The 21,680-nt window shown below is 44.9% G+C and overlaps 1 protein-coding gene and 1 pseudogene across 4 annotated transcripts in view; both read left to right on the top strand.

Moving 5' to 3' along the window:
* LOC147022175 (mitochondrial Rho GTPase 1-like) overlaps window positions 1-4,288 on the top strand; it is a 105,762-nt gene extending 101,474 nt beyond the window's left edge. For all 4 annotated transcript variants that reach the window (XM_085892829.1, XM_085892831.1, XM_085892830.1 and 1 more), the window contains one exon: window positions 3,300-4,288. In XM_085892829.1, coding sequence (XP_085748955.1) covers window positions 3,300-3,414 — 115 coding nt within the window. In that variant the 3' untranslated portion in view covers window positions 3,415-4,288. The remainder of the gene's footprint in view (window positions 1-3,299) is intronic.
* Window positions 4,289-12,217: 7,929 nt separating this feature from the next.
* Window positions 12,218-21,680, top strand: part of LOC147022174 (uncharacterized) — a 19,472-nt pseudogene continuing 10,009 nt past the window's right edge.

Raw genomic sequence — 21,680 nt, 5'->3', positions numbered from 1 at the left:
GCACGCCGACGGGCGGGAAATCCACAACAATATACACATGCATACGTACATTCACCCACACACATCTCAAAAGTTGTTGATGAGTTGGTTCGGTGACAAGAACAAGTGGATTAGATTTTGGTTCAGATCCAGCCCATCAGTGGAATACAAAATGTAAATTGTTCAGCCTGGTGGAGGTATGCGCTTTACCGACTGCCGTTATACTTTGTTCTGTTTTGCCAAATGTCACTCTCTGAGTGATTTTTCTTTCGTCTGTTTGTTAGTCTGCGCATAACTTGTGTTTTTTCTCTGCATCCTCTTGTTGGATCGAGACAAAATTTTCACCACAGGAGCGACTACTCAAGTAGAATGTTTTATTGATAATTATAACGTCATCAGTCGCATGTGGCAGACTTGTTGGAAAAAACGGAAAAACTTTCTGTATCTCTCAAACTGCACCAAGGAAAAAATTGAAACTTGTCACATGGCATGTACTCATGGGGAATGAGTGATTTTTTTTTATGACCTCGGTGCCTCCATTGTAACGTCATAATTGCATATGTAGAACACTACATCTGATCAGTATGAAAATTTTTGAGGGTTATCTCGGGATAAAATGGTCCAGAGAAAAAATTTGATGACTTCATCGGTCACGCCATTCGGCAGCCATATTGTTCAAAAAAAAAAAACCTTCGAAAATCTTCTCTGAAGTAGCTGAACAGATCGAAGTGAAACTTTACACATATGTCCACCTATCCATGAGGGACAAAAGGTTCACACATATGACATCATAGGTCACATGGTCTGGTAGCCACATTGGATTGAGCAAAAATCTTCAAATAATTTTTCTCTTGAATCGCTTAATCAGTCGATGTGAAACTTCTCAATTATGATCAGTAGTGATGGGGAATGTATGTTTTAAATTTCAACCTGATCGGACACATGATCTGCCAGCCGGAATTATTTAATTTTTTGATCTGGTTTCTTTTTGATTTTATTTTATTATTTTTTTAATAAGGCTCACTTGGCTAACCTTTTTGAGGTCATCTCTACCGATATGACCTAATAAAGCCGGACCAAGTGTCCGTCCGTCCGTACGTCCGTCAACAATTTTTCTTTCCGATCTTGATGAAACAGTATGTGGGTAGATGTCGATGAGTGTTGCACAACGATATAACTTTTGTCCAGGTTCAAGGTCAGGGTCAAGGTCACGAGGTCACATAAGTTATAAAAATCGCCATTTTCAAAACCTATCTAGTCTGCCATTCTACAAGTTATTCGGCAACTGTTTGTTGATTATGATAGTAAAAAATATTATCTTGTATCTAACCAGACAGATTTTTGAATTTCCTTCCCGTTTGGCCGCCACATAACCTGGAAGATGGTCAAAAACACCTCCCGGTACAAAGAAAACTTTTTACTTCCGATCTTGATGAAATTTGGTATGTGGGTCGAGGTCGATGAGTGATACCCAAAGACATATTCTTTCCTGGATTCGAGGTCAGGGTCAAGGTCACGAGGTCACGAAAGTTGTGAAAGTCGCCATTTTCAAAACCTATCTAGTCTGTCATTTTAGGAGATATCTGGCAACGGTTCATTGATTATGATAGTAAAAAATATTATAGAGATGACTGTCACCCCCACATGGGGGTAATTTTTGAATAAGGCATCTGGTTGGGTTTGAGGGTAGAGGAGTAGCAGCTGAAGTGCGAATCCTTTTCAGATTCCTCCTGATGGCTTCATCTTTGGTTTTTTCTTGTTTGGGTTTCTTCTGATTACTCCATTGCAGGGGACTGTACCTATTTGGCCTTCCATTTGATTTGAATTGAATTTATTTTAATCCCATTCCAAATTCAACTGAATAATAAATAACATCATGGGTCAGGGTCAAGTGTCCGATCAAAGCAGGACGTCTTGGTACCTGGTCATCATTGCCAGCAGTTATAAAGTGGCAGTTCGAGTTATATCTCATATTAATTACAAAACACACCAATACACAAACACCACACAAAACAAGGCCTGGTGAGGGTCTGCAATCTGATTGCTCTTTTTCTTGTTTGTGCTGCTTCCCAAACACAGTGAGGTTTATCTGATGAAGGCAAAGTAACCCATATATAAACCTCGATAAACCAGTTTGAATTTTCACAGTATTTATTATTATTTGTAATCCATTGCTTGGAAAGTCCATGGTAAAATCTTATTTCCACCCATGTCTTCCCACGTGTCATTGTTATCCTTCACTGTACTTCAAACATTTATTGTTTGCCCCAATCTTCTGCAAGTCTTTATTGAGCCACAACAGATTTACCTCGTGGTCCCAAAGTCTGAAACCTATTTCAAGAGAAGTAGCTTTTACGATTTCTCTGAATTAAGATCGAAGCAATTTGAAAGCATAAACTGGCCCCTTATTTATTGATGTTACTTTTGCATTTATATGCAGCTCTTGTAAAACTCCTCCATAAATCCCATGTCAGACAAAGGCAATAGGGGACATCAGTGCTTTTTGTTTGTGCATACCAAATCAAGTAAAAGTAAAGGTTCATTTGAAGAGGTAAAAAGGTAACGTAATGACAGCGAGACCACAGTTGTATACAAGAAGCATGGAATTGAGCTGATGGCAAAAGAAGAACGGGGTGTGGGGGAGATGCATTAACCTGTAATAAGAAGGTTTCAGTTAGGTAGAGGGGGTGACAGGAAATGGGGTGAATTGCTTCCTTTTGAAGCCCTTGAGGGAAAGATGGGAGTGAACTGTCTCCGGGAGGAAATTCCACAAACTGGAGAAAAGACAATTACATGAATTACTAGGACCTCAGTGAACAACCAAATCAACATATCATATATATATATATATATATATATATATATATATATATATATATATATATATATATATATATATATATATATATATATATATATATATATATATATATATATATATATATATATATATATATATATATATATATATATATATACATATATATATATATATATATATATATATATATATATATATATATATATATATATATATATGCAGAAATTGGGATCTCAGCATCATCAATCATGGGTGCAGAGAACACTAAAAAGGCAACCTCAAACCTTGATGGAATCTGGAACTTGCTTTGTTATACAAGCTTCACTTAACTGCCCTTGTTTTTTTTTTTTCTTTATATATCTAATACTTGTATTTCTCTGTCTTGACATGGAAATTTGGAATTTGTAACATTTTCTATGAAAGAATGATGACAGAAGGTTCTACAAGCATAACTTTGAGCTGACACTTTGTTCCTCCTTGCTTTATTTTTTCCCTGTAGGCATTTGGGGCAAGAGAAGCTTGATGGCTACTCACTGTGGCTGCGATTGGGGATTGGTGTCGGCGTGACGGCTGTGCTGGGCTTTCTGCTGTACCGTTCACTCAAACGGCAATAGCAACTTCGGTGATGCAAGTTGCTCCCTCATTCGGATCTGTCCATCTTAAAACAGAAACTATCTTGTAGGACGTTATAAAAAAATTCTGAAGATGGGAAAGTTTACTCAGCCATCGCTGCAGTGGCGGATCAACCACCAGTACCACTAAACAAATAGATAATGTCATCCATATATGAATAAATATTCCTCGTTTCATGACTTCAGTGCCTTGGTTGGCTGTGATTTGTGTTTTCTGAGCCATTGATATTAGATGGGTGATTCACTGGAACTACATACTTTATTGGCTTCCATGAAGATGCCATGTTTGCCATGGGGGGGGGTGAGGTGGGGGTGCGGTGGAAAGACAGCCTCCATCATGTGAGGTTTATGGGGTTGACACAATTCTTGACTACTTCACTCTTTTGATGACCTTTGTCACCCAGTTTTGTGACATCCATGACTGTAAATAATTTCAGCTTGATTTTGTTGATGAGGCATGTGACATGCTTTTGTGGTTCCACCATGTGAAGTACAGTAATGCAAGAGGAGCAGTTTCTCTTCAAATGCAACCTCACAGAAATTTTCAGGAAGTCTCTTCAACAAGCATGATCACATTTTCTTGGCTGCAGATTTCAGGTAGGTAATTATTCTACGTTTGTTTTTATTATAACTCCCACCCTCCAATTTGAAGATGATTTTCATGCGTTGAAACTAAAATATGAGCCTGATACTTTGTCATTGAACCAGTAAAAAAGCCAAACTGATATCAATGTGATTAATGTTATATTTTATTTTCCTTTAATTCTTATCAGATTGCCATAGTGTTGGTAACTATTTGTTTGTATTCCATTGTTTTTGATTCCACTGAAGTTTTGACGATAAATCAAGGAATTAACATTGTCGTCTGGCTTTTTTTTCCCCCTTATAATCCGACCTTGTTTCTTATAATTCTTAGCCTTTACTTTATGTCTTTCAGGGCTTTTTTTTCACAAAAATTGCTCTTTTTAAAACCTTTTGTGAATGATCATTTTGTTTCCTGATCGAAGCTGAGCTTGTTAAACCCACTTTTCTCAACAGGTCGTTGTTTCAAGCATTTTGTTATGTTATATATATATTGTTGCGGATTCGCGCCCGCCGGCGTGCTGACGGCCACGTAACTCGAATCGCGGCACGTCGCCCACCGGACGGACAATCCAGTCGTGACCCTCTCGGACTAACGCCGGGAACCAGTCACGGGTGGACCTTTCGGTCTCACCGCGATCGTGCCAATCGGCCCCCGCGTGGGATAGGGTTGCTCGCCAAATTCGACCTACCTAAGTACCCACACGGAGGGTAGACCGGGCGATTGCACCTCGCCGCAGGTCGACTTCGGACACGGGCCACTTAAGCGACCCGTTCCGTACTATCGGGATAACTGAGCGGTGTTATTCGTCGGCCTCGACGGTTCGATTAATTATCGGGCGTCTTAGCCCACGACCAACCCTTTACGTGAAGTAAGATGGAGATTCAATGAAAGAAATGACGAAGCGAAGCGGGAAAACAGTTCAACAATAAGCACATTTATTTCGCGATGAACGGAAAGCACACATATACAATTCCACCAAAAGCACATGTAAAAGAAGAAGACAATGCAATATTACACAAAAAGCAAATGCAACAAAGCAGATCTAACCGACTACCGGGCACACGGCAACACTTATACAATTTTACTTCACAGACGGCGCCGACAAAACATATTCCCAAAGCAAAAGAAAAGAGAACCACCCTCCAGGATGAGGCGGGCCTGGGGCCGAGACCGTGTCGGGCCTACCCGTCTGATGATGAGACGCGGAGCGGCGGTGGTGCCTCAACTCCGCGGGCCTCGCGGACAGTGTCTGGTAGGGGGTGGGAAGGGGGCCCCCTTTGTCGCACTATCTCAGCGCGGGGGGAAACAGGAGGGGGTTGCTGATGCTCGGGGAAAGGAGGATTTCACAAAATCTCGGGTCCCGCGACGAGCGTCTCCACCACGACCTCGGTCGCGCCGCCGGCCTCTCCCTCCGCAGTTCCCCGAATCCGACGCGAGCACCCCCTCAACCGCCTTCGCCGCCGCCGCCTCTCCACAGCTTCGTCCGATCGCCCTCTCCGTCTCCTCTCTTGACTCGTCCCAACTCTTCACTGGCTCCGCGAACTGCCAACTGCGAACTGCCAACTGCGAACTGCCAACTGCGAACTCCAACTGCGAACTGCCAACTGCGAACTGCCAACTGCGAACTCCAACTGCGAACTGCCAACTGCGAACTCCAACTGCGAACTGCCAACTGCGAACTGCCAACTTCTGACGAACGCAGTCGTTTTTATAAGCCCCGTGGCTTCGCTCTTTTACCCTTGACCCTCTGCCTCCGACCCTTCACCTCTCTTGCTGGCTCCCCATTGGCCCAAGGAAAAGTGGGCGTGAATGCTTTTTGATCCATGAATTTGCATATAGCGACCGTCCTCCAACGCCCTGGAGGCGGGGCCAAATCGCCCCTCGCTCACCGATTGGACGGAACAAAAGTGGGCGTGAGTCGTTTTTGATCCGTTTTTCTGCGGAAAGTCCGTGATGTTTTTGAACACGCTCCTCGGTGCGCGCCCCGCACGAGTCCAGCATCGGTGCCCACGAGTGGCGCGAGATGACGGTGATGCGATGGTGGCGAGTTGTGACGGTAAAGGTCGTGGCGGTTGTGGTGAAGCGGCGTTGTGGTTGGTGGTTGTTGTTGTGATGGCTGTTGAGACGTGGTTGGTGGTGGTAATAATGGCGGCTGGTCCAAAATAAAGATAGTAAAAGAAAAACGGCTATCCTGAAGAGTCGCAGCCCGCATGAATGACATTTATTCCCTCTAGACAACGGGTTTGGGCCTAACTACACATATACTTACCGAGATATCTCACCTAAGGGACCTGAATGGTGGTTTGCGAATTTGGTCAACCACAACAATATATATAATTTTAATCTCTGTGCATTATCTCTCTGCGTAATAAATTAATATTTTCCTTATTATAATATGAAAATCCAACAGGATCACACAGAGGTAGCACACTGACTTTTGAACGCTCTCATCTGGTTTTTATTCCCGACTCCGGATAAACTGTCAGATTGGTGTTTCATCATGCAGGGGATTGTATGACAAAGTGCACTGTCCCACGGATTTGGATGGACGTTACACTGGATGTCTCGTCTGCTAGCATAGTTGGCAGATGTTAAAGATTCCATAGTGTCTTTTGCGAAGAGTCGGCAAATTTTCACCGACACCCTGGTCAAGTGTTGGCAACTAAACCGGTTCCCCCCCACCAGGTCCTCCTGGTGAGGAGCGTGTATGTACAGAGACATGACAGAAGCAAATAGACACCTTAAATTTCTTCATTTCATCTGTATAGCTCAGTTTTACTCAATGATTTGTCCTAATATTCAACTACTTCTTTGCAGAAACGAGTTCCTGGGTCTTGCACGGCAATGAACGATGCCTCGAACCCAGGGAGCACACAAACTTTCCGATTTTCAAAGAGGACGAATAGTTGGCCATTCAGAATGTGGGTTCAGCCAGCATCAGATAGCTCAGAACCTTGGCATTCCACTTTCTACGGTCAATCGGGTGATTCTGCAATTCACCAGCGAAGGCAAGGAATCCACAGCTTCCGGTTCTGGTCGATCTGGGCCCTCAGAAAGGTGTCTTTGAGCTGTCAAGCAGTCCATTTATAAAACTCCCCGTTGCAAGGCAGCAGATGTTGCAGCGGAGGTCCAAGTTAGCTTAAGAACTGCCATGTGGTACTTTCATAAACTGGGCTACTATGAGAGAGCAGCTAGGAGAAAACCTCTTCTTAGACCAGCCAACATTCAAAGGAGAAAGAAGTGGGTTGACGAGATGGCCACCAGACCCTTGGAGTTTTGGCAAAGTAAGTTTTTTTCAGATGAGTCCCAATTTGTTCAATTCTCTGACGGTGAGCACGTATGGGTCAGGAGACGTCCCAGTCAAGAGTTCTCTTTGAACTGATTGCAACCAACTGTCAAATGCGGTGGATTTTTCAGTGATGGTGTGGGGAGCAATCTGGAGCGCTGGTCGGTCAGAACCTGTGGAGTGTGTTGGCAACATCAACTCTACAACACAAATTTCTATCCACCCAGTGGGACTAAAAAAGAAACCTGTCAAAGGGCAGAAAAGCTCCTTGTGAGCCAACAGCCATCCACATCTGGTGCCAACTGCATCTGCGGATATCCTGGTGTTGGTTACCGTGCGTTGGAGGTTGGTGGCAGGATTTGCACTCCGGCCACCATGAAATACTTCATCTATCCATAATTCCAGCAAGCTCTGTGTGTGTGTCTGTGTGTGTGTGACCGCTGTTTCTCGACAACCTCTGGTCCGATTTAATTGAAACTTGCCAGGTATATTGCTGGGGACCTGAGGATGTGCCTTTTCAAGGTTTGATTTGAATCGGACAAGTGCTTCCCAAGTTATGGCCATTTATTTACCAAACCAATGACAAGACACGTTGTTGCGTGGGCGTGGCCGATGGGGAAGGGAAGCACAGCCACGTTCCCCATTACGGGTTACAACGTACGGGCTTCCGGAGAGTGATGACTTCGTGTATTCTAATAATTTCTCAATTTCTTATGCGCATTTATAGATAAACACAATGGCCCAAGTTATGATCGTTTTCATATTAAACTGTGTATAAATTTCGGGAACATCAGAGTGCCGGTATGCTCCGAACCAGGAAGTAAATTTTTTCTCTCTCTTCTCTTCTCTTTTTGTTTTTCCTTGCCACGACATTGCGAAAAGAAAAATACGTTGGCGCGAATTGAATAATTGGGTATTAAAAAAAATTGCTAATAATGGTAACTGCGAATAATATTGTTGCGAATTCGCGCCCGCCGGCGTGCGATCGGCCACGTGACTCGAATCGCGGCACGTCGCCTACCGGACGGACAATTCTGTCGTGACCCTCTGGGAACTATCGCCTGGAGCCAGTCACGGGTGGGCCTTTCGACCTCACCACAATCGTGCCAATCGGCCACCCGCGTAGGATAGGGTTGTTCGCCAAACTCGACCTACCTAAGTACCCACGCGGATGGTAGACCGGGCGATCGTACCTCGCCGCAGGCCGACTCTGGACACAAACTGCTAAAGCGGTCCGTTCCGTGCTATCGGGATAACCGAGTGGTGTTATCGTCGGCCTCGACGGTTCTGATTAATTATCAGGCGTATTAAGCCCACGACGAACCCGTTACGTGAAGCAAGATGGAGATTCAACAAAGGGAAGGACGCAGTGAAACGGGGAACAAGTTCACACAAGCACTTCATTCACACAGACACAGACACAAGCACACATATACAGCCAAACAGAATCAGAAATGCACATAAAGCAAATGCAAGAAGAAAACAATAAAAGCAACGACGACCCAGAGCTACAACCGACTACGCGAACACACAGCAACACTTATACAGTTTTACTTCACAAGACACGGCGCCACGAGTTCCATTCAAAAAAACCCCGAAAAGAATTAGAATTGGTCACTTCTCTGTGCGCGCACCGAGTCCTTCTCCGCGCCCTCAGCTCCCGCTCCTCCGGCGTTGTCGGCGAGCTCGTGCTTCGCGCCGGCACGTGTCTCCGTTCAACGCCACGGACCAGGGTTTTGGGGAAAGAACGGGGTTTTCAGCGCTCTCTCGGTGCCGACGGGGGGGGGGGGGGGAAGAAATCGTCGACACTCGGGGTCGAGAGGGAGAGGAAATTGCAGACGCTCCGTCCCACCAGCGGGTTCTCGGGACCACACCGACTCCGGCGAACCCTTGAACAGGATCTCTCTCTCTCTCTCTGTGTCTCTCTGTCTCTCTGTCTCTCTGTCTCTCTGTCTCTCTGTCTCTCTGTCTCTCTGTCTCTCTGTCTCTGTCTCTGTCTGTCTCTCTCTGTCTCTGTCTCTGTCTCTGTCTCTGTCTCTGTCTCTGTCTCTGTCTCTGTCTCTGTCTCTGTCACTCTCTCTCTGTCACTCTGTCTCTGTCTCTGTCACTCTGTCACTCTGTCACTCTGTCTCTGTCTCTGTCTCTGTCTCTGTCTCTGTCTCTGTCTCTGTCTCTGTCTCTGTCTCTGTCTCTGTCTCTGTCTCTCTCTCTCTCTCTCTCTCTCTCTCTCTCTCTCTCTCTCTCTCTCTCTCTCTCTCTCTCTTCACACCGTCATTTGTCCAAAAGGTCCAAGGCTCATCAGGATGAAGGGCTCCGCAGGGATCGACAGGCCGGCAGGAACAACAACAACCCTCTTCGCAGAGCCATCCCTTTTTATATCACGGGGCTTTGCCCCGTTGCTCCGCCCCGTTCTTTGCCCCACCCCCCTTTGAGGCGCTTCGAGAAAGGTCTCGAAGAGGGGCGTTCCTCCTCCCTGGCCGCGTCACACTGCGCATCCACCAATCGGGCGCCAGCTGCCCTCCTCTCGCTTCACCTCCCTCACACCAAGCGTGGAGAAGAATGGCGCGAAAAGCCCACCGAGCATCCTTGTTTGTTGGTTTTTGTTTGAAATAAAAGATAGAAAAAGAAAAACAACTGACTCAAAGCGTCGCAGCCCGAATGAATCACATTTATTCCCTCTAAACAACGGGTTTGGGGCTAACTACACATGTACTTAAGAGATACCTCACCTACGGGACCTGGATGGTGGTTTGCGAATTTCCACAGCCGTAACAATATCGAACTTCCGGGTCACGCACGCACGTACGGGCACGTGAGAGCGAAGAAACGGCCTGTGGTTTATTTATTTATTATTATAATTTTTTTTTTTTTTTTTTTTTTACAGGCACGTACTCGTTTCACAAAACACACTAAAAACGCAAATAAATAAAAACTGAAACACTCCGTGGGAGTACCTCCTGTGCAGCTGCACTTCGTAGGGCAGCTCACCGAATGACGGAATTGGGGCAAAGCATTCGGGCCGTCCACTCTCTGATGATGTGAGGAAAAACACGTGGTAACCCTCCCAGGCTGGATTGTCCTAGTTTGTGTCAGGCTGTTGCTGAGGTGTCGTCCACCAGACAGTGGACTCCTCGGGTTAACCTGAGGCGATCCATTTGGGTGAGTGCCTGGAATGACCTGTCCCAAAGAGAAGATGATCACCGGTCTCTGCTATCCAGATCACCGGTCTCTGCTATCTGGAGCTTGGAGGAACCAGAATAGCTCCAGTGCGTGAACATTAGTATTGCAGCACTCGCTGAGATTAGCAGACCACATTGTGGTGAGATCATGGCGAGTAGTTACACCTACTACTGGATGGGTCGCTCTGATGATTACCATGCCCAGAGTTGCTGTAGCTGTTTCCAATAAGCTGACTCCCATGATAATTGAGGTAACACTGGTCAATGAGCATGTTATGACACTGAGGATGGGTGTCATTTCCTGGTCTCTATATATGCTCCAACTGAGGCGAGTGATCTCGCTGTGAAGGAGGGATTCTATGCCGCTCTCGAGTCTGTGGCTGATCAGTGCCCCAGACGAGATACTCTTCTCATCTTGGGCAATTTCAATGCATCGAATGGCACTGACGGGGATGGTGATGAGACAGGTGTCGCTCTTCATAGGTCTGGAACCTGTGAACCAGAAGAGCAAAGTTCCTGGCTGGTTCACAGTTTCAGCACCCACAGCTTCATCACTGAACTTGGTATTCCAACACTGGTGGGGTGGCAAAGGCAATTGACCATGTGCTCGTTGATGTTCATTGCAGGATGATTCATAACTAAAATTTACTGCAGTGCCCAGTTCTTCAATACCGACCACAGGCTTGTAGTGGCATCTCTGAAGTTGCAGCGTCATTCCAGAAGAATGGTACCATCCTAGGTTAAGCTGGATGTTGACAAGCTCAAGGATAAGAGGGTAGTTGAGGAGTTTGTAAACAGGCTGAATGTGGATTTGGCATGGAGTGGGGGTGGGGCGGGGGGTCTGGGTGTTGTGGGGAATCCTGAAGAGTTGTGGAGTGCCTTCAAGCCCACCATCCTTGATGTTGCCGGTAGATGTCTTTGAACCCACCGTCAGGCAAAGAAGAACTTTGTCTCCAAAGGGACATTGGATACCATTGACCAGAATTGCAAGGCTAGGCGAAATGGCAGAGCTGAGCTGTTCAGGGAGCTGAGACGTTAAATTGCACATGCGCTGATGGTGGACAATGAGGCCTATGTGCGAAGAATCTGTGAAGGTGTAGAGCATCACCTGTGGTTGAATGATTCTTGACCTGCTCCCAGAGGAATTTGTGCATTGCATTCCTTCACAGAGTGCCACCAAAGATGATCAATCCAATTTCTGAACTATACTCTGCTACAGAGTGCTGTGACGTGTGGTGGTTCCATCTCTGATGTATTTCCAATTCCAACTGAAGTTCATCAGGGGTGTGTGTTGGCTCCCAAACTCTTCAACACTTGCATGGACCAGATTCTGGGGAATATGCTGGAGAGATTAAGCTGCGGTGTATTGCTTGGGAATGTCAAGATGTCTGTCCCTGCAAGGATATCCTTGTGGAGCCTCGAGGGCCCCGAAGAGGATATCCTTGCGGAGACACTGGAGATCCTTGTAGGGGCCCTTGAGGCACTGAATGAGCCATTGGAGCTTGGAGGAATCGAAGCCGTTGGGTATTTGGGTTTCCTGTGGCAAAACGAAGATCCAGGCTTTCGATGACATCTTGGATGCTGACATCTTGTCAGTCGCTGTTTGTGGTGAGGATGTTGAGGTCACGGTAAGAGTCACTTACCTTGGCAGTGATGTTCATGTCTCCGCTTGTTGTGAGCCAGAATTAAATAGACATCGCGGTCGGGCCTGGTAAGTCATCAATTCACTATATCATGGGGAGTGGCACTGTCGGTGCCAATGCAGGAAGACGAAAGTCCGAGTCTTCAAGTCCTTGGCACTTCCGTTCTTGCTCTACGGATGTGAGACTTGGACTCTGACCAAGGATCTGAGACGAAGACTTAACTCGTTCAGTACCAGGTTTGTAAGGAGAATCTTTTTCTATTGCTGGAAAGACTTCATATTCAGCAGGCGGTTGCTGAGAGAAACTCAAATGAGTTTTGTTGCCTATATAGTCCGTGAGCATCAGCTGCGGCTGTATGGACATGTGCCTCGATTTCCTGATGCTGATCTTGCTCACCAGATTCTCTCAGTAGGGGGAGCCTCGTGAGTGGAGAAGGACAACGGGATGACCACGAACCTCATGGTTGCAGCAGGTTGATTGACATCTCAATGAGATGGGGATGGGTCAGGCATCTGCCTGGGGGATGGCCAGAAGGAGGTCCCTGGAGTACCGGCAGAAAGTGGATGAAGCGACGCTGGAGCATGCCCCCTTACCTAACCGAACCTAAACCTGAACAACTTATTACTTCTTTACCTGACTCATTATTATTATTATTATTATTATTATTATTATTATTACAAGCAAATACCATTTACTTCACTGACAGAGTAAAAGAGGTGGGATAGAGAGAGGGGTGGGGGAGTAACGGTGGGAGGGAGAGCAACGCCTCACCACACATCGCAACACTCCATGAGGAAGAGCTGCAAGGAGGGGGATGGGTGTTTTTGCAAGGAGGGGACATATATCATTCCGCCTGTGTGTTTTTTATGTTTGTTTATTTGATTGACTTGTATCCACTGCTAAACCACTGGATGGAAATAATTGAAATTTGGTGGTTATACTTGGGGTGTGCCCCGGAAGGTTTTCAGCATTAAAAAAAATTGTCATTGTCAGGTAACGCAAATGATCCTTGGAAATGTTTACCGTATAGTGTCACCCAGGAGTGATATGAAGAGGGTATTACAATTCAGCTGTGGACATGCCTTGCCATTTTGCACTGTACACATGTCGACGTACTTTACTGTGAATGTTTTACTGCCCCTTGCCAGACGGAGGGTTGTTACGTTCCTGGTGTTTCTCGTTTTTTATTGTAATTCCATTACTCTTCAATATCTTATTTCTTATCTTGATCATGTTATTTTCGATGTCTTTGAATGTATTCGTTTTCAGTAAGTACACGGCCGTGAGGTTATCTTGAGTTTTGCTAAAAGCATAATTTGTAATTCGCATTGTGTCTCATTTTTCCACCTGTCTGTGCAGCAATTGATACCCAGCATGATATTATCAACTTTCTCACTTGATTCGTTTATTACCTCTGTCACCGAAGGTGGAGGAGGTTGTTTTCACCCTTCTCTGTCTGTTTGTTTGTTATTTGGCAAAAAAAAAAAATTGACATGTTTATGACCTCCATTTGTTTGTGGGTTTGTTTGTCTGTCCGCTCACCTCCAGCCCAAACCATTCAACCGATCTTTCTGACATTTTCAACGATTAATGTCACCGACCCTGCGACGGTCCCACATTGAAGTTTCGTAAAATTTGGTCGACCAAAAGGGTCGACAAAGGCCAATAGGCCAATTTGAGCCATATTTTCTAAAATCCTTAAATTTCATCCGATTGACTTGAAATTTGAACAGCATTTGCACATCAGGAGGTCAGTGAATTCAACCACCTATTACTTTTGAGGTTATCATGGGTCAAAAGGTCAACCTAGGCCAATTTTTAAACGATTTCTAAAATTGTCAATTTTAATCCAATTAACTTGAAATTTGAAGAGCATTTTCATGTCAGGTTGCTGAATTCAAACAACTATTAATTTTAAGGTAAGCATCGGCCAAAAAGGCCAATTTGGGCCAAATTTTCTAAATCCTAAATTTTAATCCGATTTGAGTTGAAATTTGAAAAAGATTTACAAATCAGGTCACTGAATTCAACGATCTATTATTTTGTGGTCAACCTGGGCCAAATTTCTAAAATACTCAATTTTAATCCAATTAACTTGAAATTTGAAGAGCGTTTGCGTATCAGGTCACTGCAATCAACCACCAATTAATGTAAAGGTAAACATAGGCCAAAAGGTTAAAAAAAACCCGATTTGGGCCAAATTTTCTAAATCCTCAATTTTCATCCGATTGACTTGAAATTTTTAGAGCATATTTTCATGTCAGGTCACTGAATTCAACTATAAATTAATTTTAAGGTCAAAAGGTCAACACAGGCCTAATTTCTAAAATTGATAGACAGGACCAAAAACTAAATATATCACTATATCTCAAAAAGGTGTGGACGAGTTTTGACAAAACAAGGTGGATGAGTTGAATAGGTGAGAAGAACAAGCGGATTGGATTTTGGTTCGGATCCAGCCCATCAGTGGGAAACAAAACTTGGAACTGTTCCACCTGGCAGAGGTACGCACTTTACCGAGGGACATTCTACTTTGTGCTGTTTTGCCAAGTTGTCACTCGATGAGTGATTTTTTTTTCATTTGTTTGAAGATTTTTCAAAGTATATTGGTCAGTCGATTTTGTTATTCTGTCTGTTTGTAGCCTACAGGTAGCACCGGATTTAGGGGTGGCCAGGTGGGGCCATGACCCCGGGGCCCCCCCACATTTAGGGGCCCCCCACAACTTCGATGACATTTTGAAAATCCCTTGAAAATGTGCTTCTAAAGTTTTATTGTCGGTGAATGAAGATTGTAAACTCTTTGTAAGGATATCTTTTCAAAATTGTCCGTCATTGTGAGGGTCCTTTTCAAGCTTTGGCTTTTTCAAGCCGTTTCTTCCATGGTCCACAGAACGGATCCAACGTGGTCAAAAATTCCCGGGGCATCGATGCTTCAGATGGTTGAGCATGGCCAACAAACTATGGCACTGCCTGCCAGAGCCCAGCAAGCACAGACAGAATACAGAGCAAAGGTGAAAAGGTAAAAGTCGATGTGGTAAAACTAGGGCATGCCAGCACAGCATACAGCCGGCAGGGGTAGTATTGTACACACTGAAACTGCGGCTGGCAGGGAACGCTGTCAGTACCCTGCTTACTGGCGCGCACAGCACAGTAACATAGTGTGACTTTCTATGTTCCAGGTGTGTGAAACATACTTGTTGTTCGTGATTCTGGTATGTCCTACGTGCACTCTGACGATATCTCGGTCACTCGGTACCTACCAGCTGCAGAAACCACAATGAGCAGCTTTGGTGATGACAGGCACAAATCCAGGGCTCCACGGAAATATGACGGTGGTGCTCAAAAGCGGAAACGTTCCAAGAAAAAGATGAAAGACACAAGGCCGTCATCGACAAGACAGAGAAAATCTCAGAGTTTTTCACGCCTGCACAAACAGGCATTTCATCCATGACAGAGGCTGGAATACCAACAGAGACAGAACAAGCGGATTTGGCAACGCAACCTCCGCGTCAAGATTCGTCCAACATCTCGGAAGGTTCCACCGATGAAGAACATGCATCAGATGAAGAAGCGCGAGATATACTGACTGATTGTGGACCTGGCTTTGCCAATGATATTAGATGTTGGCCTCCTGAGTGACCGTCGTCAGAGATTATCGACTACTGGGCATCACGAGATTTGGAGCCCCTGCAGAATTCGACTGGTCCCTTTGATTCATCCATACAGTTCGTTGAAGGTAGGAAACGCTGCTGCTCCAAGAATCTTTTTTTTTACCGTAGACTACAAAACGGAGAGTCCATGAAAAGGTCCTGGCTTTGCTCCTCCACATCAACCGGCAAACTGTACTGCATCACTTGCAAGCTCTTTGGAGGCGCTACTGCCTTGGGCGGGGAAGGATTCAATGACTGGAAGCATGCCAGTCGTTCTATCGGGGTGCATGAGCGTTTGCATGTGCATTGTGCTAATATCATCTGCTTGTCAGACAGAGCAACATCCGCAGGTCGTGTGGACACTGATCTCCTCAAACAGGTGAGTGAGATTGCATCCTATTGGAGGGAGGTTCTGAAACGAAGTGTGAGTGTGATATCGTTTCTCGCTGAGCGTGGTCTGGTGTTCCGTCGATCGGATGAAATTATTGGGTCACGGACGAACGGTAACTACCTTGTATTGGTTAAATGGAATTACTTTCGGAATACAATCTATTTTTGGCACAGCACATTCAGAAATATGCCAACCACGGTAGTGGCCACACCAACTACTTATCATCTACGACATGTGAAGAGTTAATCTCAGTCATCAGAAAATCTGTTCTGGATAACATCGTCGCTCGTGTGAAAGAGGCAAAATACTTCTCTGTGTCAGTCGATTCTACTCCTGACACAAGCTCACAGTTATTCTACGATACATCGAGAATGAGGCTCCAGTGGAGCGTTTCATGACGTTTCTGATCAACACAGGACACACTGGACTCCAGCAAGCGACGGCATTACTGGATTTTTTGAAAGCCACTGGATTGGACATCGCTAACTGCCGAGGACAATCTTACGATAACGCATCTAATATGAGTGGCCGATACAACGGGATGCAGGGAATGATCCAACAGGAGAACCCTCTCGCATGCCATGCGTGACGCACTCACTGAACTTAGTCGGTCAGTGGGCCGTGGATGCTGTAGACCTGCAGCAGCATTATTTGAATTCGTGGAACAAGTGTATATTTTTTACAGCTTCCGCGTTGCGCTACGCCAGATTATTTGACGCCCTGAAAGCCAAAGGTCTGCAAGTACCAAAGCACCTCAGCGACACTCGCTGGTCAGCTCATTCTGATGCAACCCGAGCTCTTGTAGACGGTTACAGCGAAATCATGGATGTCCTCGATGAAATCGCAAACGATGAACAACTGAATAGTGAAACGAGAAACACCGCCGAGACACTTCACCAAACAATGTGCACGCTCGAGATAGGGTTCTATGCTGGTTTCTGGTCTGCTGTCCTTGGTAGATTTGATCGTACGAGTAATACCCTTCAGTCACAAGCTACCGATGTCAACACAGCCGTGCAGCTCCTCAAGTCACTGGCGAGCTTCGTCATTACGCGATCAGTTTGATACATTCGTTGTTGATGGAGTGGAGCGCTCAGGTACGGGGGAATTCGCTTGCGGATCATGTAGACGAAAGCATAATGTCCACCTCACTCCCTTGGACTATGGACACACTCCAGAAGTAGAACTAGATGCCAAGGAGTCCTTTCACATCAGTGGATACGTTGCAGTGATCGACGTACTGCTGTTGCAGTTGGAAAAGCGTACAAACGCTTACAGCGAGATGAGCGACAGATTTGGATTCCTGTGTGCTCTTGTTCAACTTGAAGTGGAGTAGATTCGAGTCATGCTCGAAGCTCGTCGAGCTGTATCGGGTAGATCTATCACCTGACCTCACAGAAGAAATGATTCAGTTTCAAGCCATGATGAAGGAGTCAGAGCCAGACTCGGGCCGTACTGAACTCGAGATGTACAGTTTTCTCATCCAGCAAAAACTCACCGATACTTTCCCAAACGTGGAAGTGCTGCTTCGGATTTACCTCTCACTGATGGTGTCGAACTGCTCCGGGGAGCGCTCGTTTTCGAAACTCAAGCTTATCAAGAACCATCTTCGCTCCACGATGGGGCAGCAGAGACTGGTCAATCTGACCATCATTTCAACCGAATCCGATGTGCTCAATTCCATGCAGGTTGACAGTATCATATCCGAGTTCGCAGCCGCGAAGTCACACAGGAAGCTTGTCCATTGATTAAGGCACCGTGTGTATGTTCATTGATGTGGATGACACTGCCGTATATTTGCGGTCGCTGGAAGTCGGCAATTAATCACCATTTCGGATTTCTTTTGCCCAGAGAGTTTTTAGAAGTTTGAAGATTTTTAGTCGAAGTTCGTAGTATGATTAATGACAGCGCGTCGTTTGTTATTTCCTTATATTAGTCCATCTCTATCTCTTACTCTTGTAGCAACAGCATTTTTGTGATTTGATTTTAGAATGAGCTCAGAGATAAGTCATCAGCTCATAGATAAGTCACCAGCCATATCAATAACAATCCGTCCATCTTGTCATGTTGTCAGATTTAATTGTAATTTGTGAACATATATGCCAAATCATTCCTGATCAGGATCTGCCAAATTTATAGATACAAGTTCAGTTGTTGATTAAAAAGCAGTTATAATTTAAGTTGTTGATTAATCTCCAACTTTGGGGGCCCCCCACAATCATTGTGCCCACGGCCCCCACATGGTAAATCCGGCCCTGCCTGCAGGTCACAATTTTAAACGGATGTTCAGAACACTTCACCACATGGTAGAGTTTGTCATATGGAAGAAGCCTATTGTTTTTCAGGTGAAAAGGTCAACATAGGCCAAAGGTCGTCAACTAAGGTGGTAATTCTAAAATCCTCAATTTTCATCCGATTGACTTGAAGTTTGAAGAGGATTTATATTTCAGGTCACTGAATTCAACCGCCAATTATTTTTGAGGTCGACATAGTCCCAAGGTCAACAACTCGGGTGGTATTTGTAAAATCCTCAATTTTCATCCGATTGACTTGAAATTTTAAGAGGATATATATTTCAGGTTACTGAATTCAACCACCAATTATTTTGGAGGTCCACGTAGGCCCAAGGTTAACAGCTAAGGTAGTATTTGTAAAATCCTCAATTTTCATCTGATTGACTTGAAATTTGAAGATGATGATATTCGTCTAAAAAGTAACGGGACTGACTTCACAGAAATTGTATTCCAAAAAATATATTGAAATCACAGCTTGTGTTTGTCTATTGCAAAATAGTTTCCCTCCAGTCTCACACACTTGTCCATCCTCTTCTTCCAAGCTTCGATGCACCCCCGGAAGGCTTCTTCTGGAATCCTCCAGAGCTCTGTCATCACGGCCCTTTTGATGGCCTACACATCAGGAAATCGGGTCCCCTTGATCACCCCCTTGAGCTTGGGGAATAGGAAAAAAAATCACAAGGGGCCAAGTCTGGAGAATACGGGGGTTGCTCCAGAGTTGGCACATTCCTCTCCGCCAGAAACTTTCAGATGCTCAGGCCACTGTGAGCAGGGGCGTTGTCATGGTGGAGCACCCAGGCGTTGTTCTCCCACAGATCCCTCCTCTTGCCCCGGACTGATCTCATGAGGCGCCGGAGGATCTCCTTGTACACATATTGATTCACTGTTTGACCCTGTGATAGAAACTCGAAGTGAACGATGCCCTTGATGTTAAAAAAACGCAATGAGCATCACCTTGACCTTCAACTTTGACATCTTTGCTTTCTTTGGTCTTGGTGATGCCGGACTTTTCCACTGACGACTCTGCCGTTTGGTTTCGGGATCGTATTCGAATATCCACAATTCATCGCCAATAATGACTCTCCCGAGCAGGTCTGGATCGTCCTCGAGGCGCTCGATAATGTGTCTTGACAGACAGTGACTTTTTGCTGTTTCTGGTCCTCGGACAACAGCTTGGGGACCATCTTTGCGCACACCTTGCGTATTTTGAGATTTTCAGTGACGATGCTCCAGACAATGTCCTTGTTGATGGAAAGTTCCTCAGCAATCATCCGCACAGTGAGTCGACGATCTGCGCGCACCATCTGCTTCACACGCTCGATGTTGTCCGTCGTTCTGCTCGTTGAAGGTCTTCCAGACTGTGGATCGGATCGTCTTCAACCTCCTCCCATCGCTCTTTGAACCTCTTGTGCCATTCAAATGCATGTGTACGTGACATCGTTTCTTCCCCATAGACTTGCTGCAGCATTGCGAACGATTCAGAAGGTGTTTTGCCAAGCTTAGCAAGAAACTTCAGATTGGCTCTCTGCTCACGATTCATCTTGCGACGACTCAGACGAGACAACGTGTAAAGCACGACCTGTAAAAAATCACACAATGAGCGCAGTCAACCATCACCAGTCACATATATATTGCTGGAATGTTGCAAAAGACTGCGACGCTAGTTGTGTAAGTGGAGCACACAGCAGGCTCAGTCCCGTTACTTTTTAGATGGACCTCGAATATTTCAGGCCACTGAATTCAACCACCAATTGCCTTGGAGGTCCACATCGGCCAAAAGGTCAACAACATCGAATTTATAAATTGTCAATTTTCATCTGATTCACTTGCAATTTGAGGAGGAGATGCATATTTGGTCATTGAATTCAACCACCAATTATTTTTGAGGTCAAATTTGTTTTCTGGATTTTGCAAGTATCGTGCTCTGCACGACGTCGTCGTCTTGTTTGTTTGTCTGTCTGCTTGTGTGCAGGATATCTCAAAAATTTGTGGACAGATTTGGAGGAAACTTGGTGGACACGTTGGGTGTGTCACAAGGAAGAATTATTCAATTTTGGTGAAGATCAGGTTCTGGATCTGGATCCGATAATTTTTTAAGTGATTCTTCACCATTGAGAGATTGGGCTAAACTAATATGTAGCATGATATCTCAAAAAGTTGTGTTCGGATTTGGATGCAACTTGGTGGACTGGTTGTATGTGTGACCATAACTAATTAATTTAATTTTGGTGAAGATCTGAATCCGGATCTGGATACAAGTGTTATTTAATTTTTAAAGTGATACTTCACCATTGAGAGATCGGGCCAAAAACGATATATAGCATAATATTTCAAAAATGTATTCGGCCCGATATGTTCTTGTGGATCAGGCATGTGGCGGAGGTATGCGCTCTACAAAGTGCCCTTCTAGTTCTCTTCATATTTCTGAGTCGACTGTTGCTTGATGTTGGCTCCAGATAATGTTCACATTACTTTGCTTTTTTCAGCAACTTATACCATTCATTTGTGGTGTCATGTCTTTTTTTTTAATTTTGGCGGAATTTGTTTTCCGGATTTGATTTTTTTTTTTTCCTTCTTGAATCAAAGGTCAGATGTAAAGAAAGACGCAATTTACTTTTTCCAACTTGATTGGGGGGGGGGGCAAGGGGGTGAATCGACGTAATTGTCTTAGCTCCCACAATGTTTTCTCGTGCATGGGGGCATGTGTGGGAGGTACGTACCACCACGTATACACGTTGCATGGCCCCACGAAAATCCGAACCGAATAGGCCAAATTATACCGCTAGGTTCGTGATTCGTGTGCAACAGGATTTCATTGCATCATTTCCCAACATCACTCCTGCAGCATGGCAACAACCAATAAAAGCAATCTCAGCTTCGAAGTCAAAACGTCAATCTGATCTCAACATTTCCATCTTCGAAAGTGCCACGTCCACATCAACATTGATCTCCTTGCAACATTAATAAACTTAAACTTCCATTTCACTGGCTGCCTTTGCAAGTATTAACAAATCCTCTTTATCTCTTTGTTGATGACTTCACCCTTGACCATACTATCTGTCATCCCTCAGATTGGTAAACAGCAGATTCTTCACTCTGCAGATCTGGATAAAATCACAAGCTGGTCCAATACATGGAACATGTCTTTCAACCCTGACAAATCTCACACTCTCACTATGTCTCTCTTAAAGGAACGTCTGAACCCCCCCCCCATCTACT

This window comes from Eptatretus burgeri, chromosome 8 (assembly GCF_056783735.1).
Source record: "Eptatretus burgeri isolate ZD-2024b chromosome 8, Ebu_testis_v1, whole genome shotgun sequence".
In the NCBI taxonomy this organism is placed as follows: domain Eukaryota; kingdom Metazoa; phylum Chordata; class Myxini; order Myxiniformes; family Myxinidae; genus Eptatretus; species Eptatretus burgeri.
Note: the sequence above shows the minus strand (reverse complement) of the source record. Positions and strands in the feature narration are given on the sequence as shown.